Below are 3692 nucleotides of genomic sequence, written 5' to 3'. Positions count from 1 at the left end.
GGCTGGTCTCGAACTCACAGAGATCCGCCTGCCTCTGCCTCCCAAGTGCTGGGATTAAAGGCGTGCGCCACCACCGCCCGGCTACACTCTGTATTCTTTATTCGTTCTGGGAGTCAGTCCTCCAAACTGAGCCTATTTGGGGCTTAAAGGCTAATGAGGAAAACGTGCAGCTTCTAGTGCACAGCAGGCTAGGGCACTCCCTACCCCATCCCCGCCCTCGCCTCCTGCGGGCTTGGTGGCACCGATAGAACCCACACCCACAAGCCTTTTGCCCTGTCTTAACCATTCCTGTCCACTAGGGGGCCTAAGATTAGCGGTCTGAACTTTTCCCTAGTTTGATCAAGTGGTGCCGGGAATGTCTGTCTTGGCTACCCCAGGTGAACTTACCTGGCAGTAGGCGCCGGCAGAGGAGGACCAGAATTACGCCCAGTAGAATGATGAGGCCCAACAGTGCCAGGATCAAGAGCCCCAGGTGTCTATGGGAGACTGAATCCAGCAGGGTGAAGCCAAGGCATCTTTTCAGTGCCCAAGCTCCTTCTCCTCTCACCCAAAAACTCACCATAAGGACACAAAAGGTGCTTCCAGGCAAACTGGACATCGGACCTCCACACCTGAGAACACAGGGCCCCCACTCATGTGAGCTAGAGCAAGCCTGCCCTCCCAGGGAAGGAGTCCCCACTGGCTTGGGAATTCCTCCAGCTCCAGTTTTGGGTCTTGTACAGTCCTTGAACTGACACAGACCAGGCCAAGGTGGCAAATGCCGGTGAGACCACAGTGGCTCCCACACTTGGCCTGGGATGGAGAGTACAGAGCAGCCACCAACCACTGAGAGCTAGGCCTTGTCACCACGCCTCATGAACATATAGCACCAGGTTTTCTCCTTTTTTATGGGAAGGCAAAATATCAGTGTTTTGTTTTGGTTTTTTTGTTTTTGGTTTTTTGAGACAGGGTTTCTCTGTAGCTTTGGAGCCTGTCCTGGAACCAGCTATTGCAGACCAGGCTAGCCTCGAACTCACAAAGGTCTTCCTGCCTCAGTGTTTTGTTTTGTAGATAACATATAACTAGTGACCACTAATTCCAATTTGAAACACTTGGCCAAACCAAATCCATTTATGGACTCTGTGCCAGGGAATCTGTGAGGGGTGGGGTAGGATTTCTTACCAGGATGCAGCTCCCCGGCTTCAAGAAGGGAATGACGAGGTCTAAAGTCACCGGGACTGAGCCCTGGGTCTGTAGGGACAAAGGCAGAATGGTTGTCCCCATATAGGCAGATCTGATAGTGTCACATCCACCTCCATCCTACCTAGATAGAGGACCCAGTGCCACCTCCAGGAGACTTCCTTGGCCACCCTAGCCAATGTTGACTCTTTCCAGATCTTAACGGCTGCAGCAGCGCTCTCTCTCTCTCTCTCTCTCTCTCTCTCTCTCTCTCTCTCTCTCTCTCACACACACACACACACACACACACACACACACACACACACACGGAAGGTGGGCACAGTCATTGTCTTAGTCCTGCAGCATGCGTGCATCCCTTCATTCCCCTCACAACTGAGGAGACATCTTGTCCACTGGAGAGTGAGCCGTGGAGGCTGGAGGCCTAGGTTGGGGCTTAACTGTGGCCTTTCTAGTTCCTGGGTTCGGGACTGTTCTGTGGGCTTGGATGATACCTTCTCCTTTCCCCGCCTCAGATTCTTTATTTGCATGAGGGACAATAATCTTTAGTGGGTTGCTAGAAGCACTAAATGGAAATATGCAGATAGATGCTTTTAATACACTGATAATGTTGAAGCAGCTGTTATTAGGCTAAGAAAAGGGGGGCAAAGCCTGTAGCGTATGCTCTTTTTTTTTTTTTTGTTTTTCGAGACAGGGTTTCTCTGTGGCTTTGGAACCTGTCCTGGAACTAGCTCTGTAGACCAGGCTGGTCTCGAACTCACAGAGATCCACCTGCCTCTGCCTCCCGAGTGCTGGGATTAAAGGCGTGCGCCATCACCGCCCGGCGCGTATGCTCTTCTTATACCTCCTGGTGCTAATGTAGGCTGGGCACAGAGCAGCACTTAGGAGATGTGTGCTGAACTGGAGACCTGACTGCTGTCTACAGATGAGACCTGGCTCCACTCCTCTCCCCTACTCTGTACTCCTCACCTGCCTGACTCCACTCTGGAGGCAACTGACAAGCAAGTAGATGCTCTAGAGATCAAGTGTTTGCTGCAACCTGCTGTATGGAGCCCGCAGGCTGCCAGCTACAAGGCAGCCTTTGAGGGTGAACTGTGGAGAGCACAGGATGCTGGGTTAGCTGAGTGCTGCGGTTTGGCCATTGTGGTTTTTAAATCAGATGCACAGAACCAAGTTGGCTAGCTAGTCAACCAGAGCCGTACTGAACTGTGAGTCCTTCAGCTTCCAGGGGTCTCTTGAAAGTTGGTGAATGTGATTTTTTTTTTAATAAAAGCAGCCCCCACAGGCCCATAGGGAGTGGCACTATTAGGACGTATGCCCTTGTTGGAGTAGGTGTGACTTTGTTGGAAGAGGTGTGCCACTAGGGGCTAGGCTTTGGGGTCTCAGATGCTCAAGTTGGGTCTAGTGTGTGGCATTTTCACTTCTGCTTCCTGCGGATCAAGATGTACAATACAAGTCTCAGTTACCTCTCCAGCACCACGTCTGCTGGCACGCCGCCATGATTCTCACCATGATGATAATGGTCTACATCTCTGAACTGTAAGCCAGCCCCAACTAGAAGCTTTCCTGCCAGGCAGGTGGCAGCAGTGCACACCTTTAATCCCAGCACTCAGGAAACAGAAGCAGAAGGATCTCTATGAATTTGAGACCAGCCTGGTCTACATAGCAAGTTCTAAGACAGCTGGGGTTACACAAAGAAACCCTGTCTCGAAACACCCCCAGGCAGAAATGTTTTCCTTTATAACCATCACTGTGGTCATTGTGTCTCTTCACAGAAACAGAAACCCTAACTACGACAGTGAACTTTTATACTAGTGCCTTGTGGAGGCATGAGACCTGGGAGATGGCAGCTGGAGTGAGGGTGGCATCGATATGCAACGTAAGGCAGAGGAAATGACTCAGTAACTGCCTTTGTGCGCAAGCATAAGCACCTAAGTTCAAATCCCAAACATCCAGATTTAAAAAAGAGAGAGAGCCGGGTGGTGGTGGCCTTTAATCCCAGCACTCGGAAGGCAGAGGCAGGTGGATCTCTGTGAGTTCGAGGCCAGCCTGGTGTACAGGGTGAGTTCCAGGACAGCCAGGGCTGCACAGCGAAGCCCTGTCTGGGGGAGAAAAAAGGTCAGGCATGGCAGCATATTCATGCAACCCCAGCACTTGGGTCAGAGACAGGTGAATCCCAATATCTCACTAGACGTCCACCCAAGCTGAAAACAGGGAGCTCTTGGTTCAGTGAGAGACCTTGTCTCCAAGAAATGAGGTGGGAATGAGTAGAAGACCCCTGCACTCTTGATTCACACCTACAGGTGTGAATATCTATGCATACACACGCTCCACCACACACACAAACTTTGACGGTGGGAGTCCCAGCGTCTAAGGGACTGAGACTTAGGAACCCCCTCCTGCAGGACCCCATAGGTTAACAGAGGACCAGTGATCCAAGGCTGGTCAGGTAAATAGTCCATGACAGATGCCAGGATGCAGGCTACGACAGACGACAGGATGCAGGCTATGACAGA

At 51.5% G+C, this 3692-nt stretch overlaps 1 protein-coding gene across 1 annotated transcript in view; it reads right to left on the bottom strand.

Annotated features, from left to right (window-relative positions):
- Il17re (interleukin 17 receptor E) overlaps positions 1-3692 on the bottom strand; it is a 13330-nt gene that overhangs the window by 1307 nt on the left and 8331 nt on the right. The window contains exons 12-14 of the mRNA XM_026788277.1: positions 1162-1230; positions 560-611; positions 388-486 (exon numbers count right to left, since the gene is read on the bottom strand). Of these exons, the coding sequence (XP_026644078.1) occupies positions 388-486; positions 560-611; positions 1162-1230 (220 nt within the window). The remainder of the gene's footprint in view (positions 1-387; positions 487-559; positions 612-1161; positions 1231-3692) is intronic.

This window comes from Microtus ochrogaster, unplaced genomic scaffold (assembly GCF_000317375.1).
Source record: "Microtus ochrogaster isolate Prairie Vole_2 unplaced genomic scaffold, MicOch1.0 UNK1, whole genome shotgun sequence".
Classification (NCBI taxonomy): Eukaryota; Metazoa; Chordata; class Mammalia; order Rodentia; family Cricetidae; genus Microtus; species Microtus ochrogaster.
Note: the sequence above shows the minus strand (reverse complement) of the source record. Positions and strands in the feature narration are given on the sequence as shown.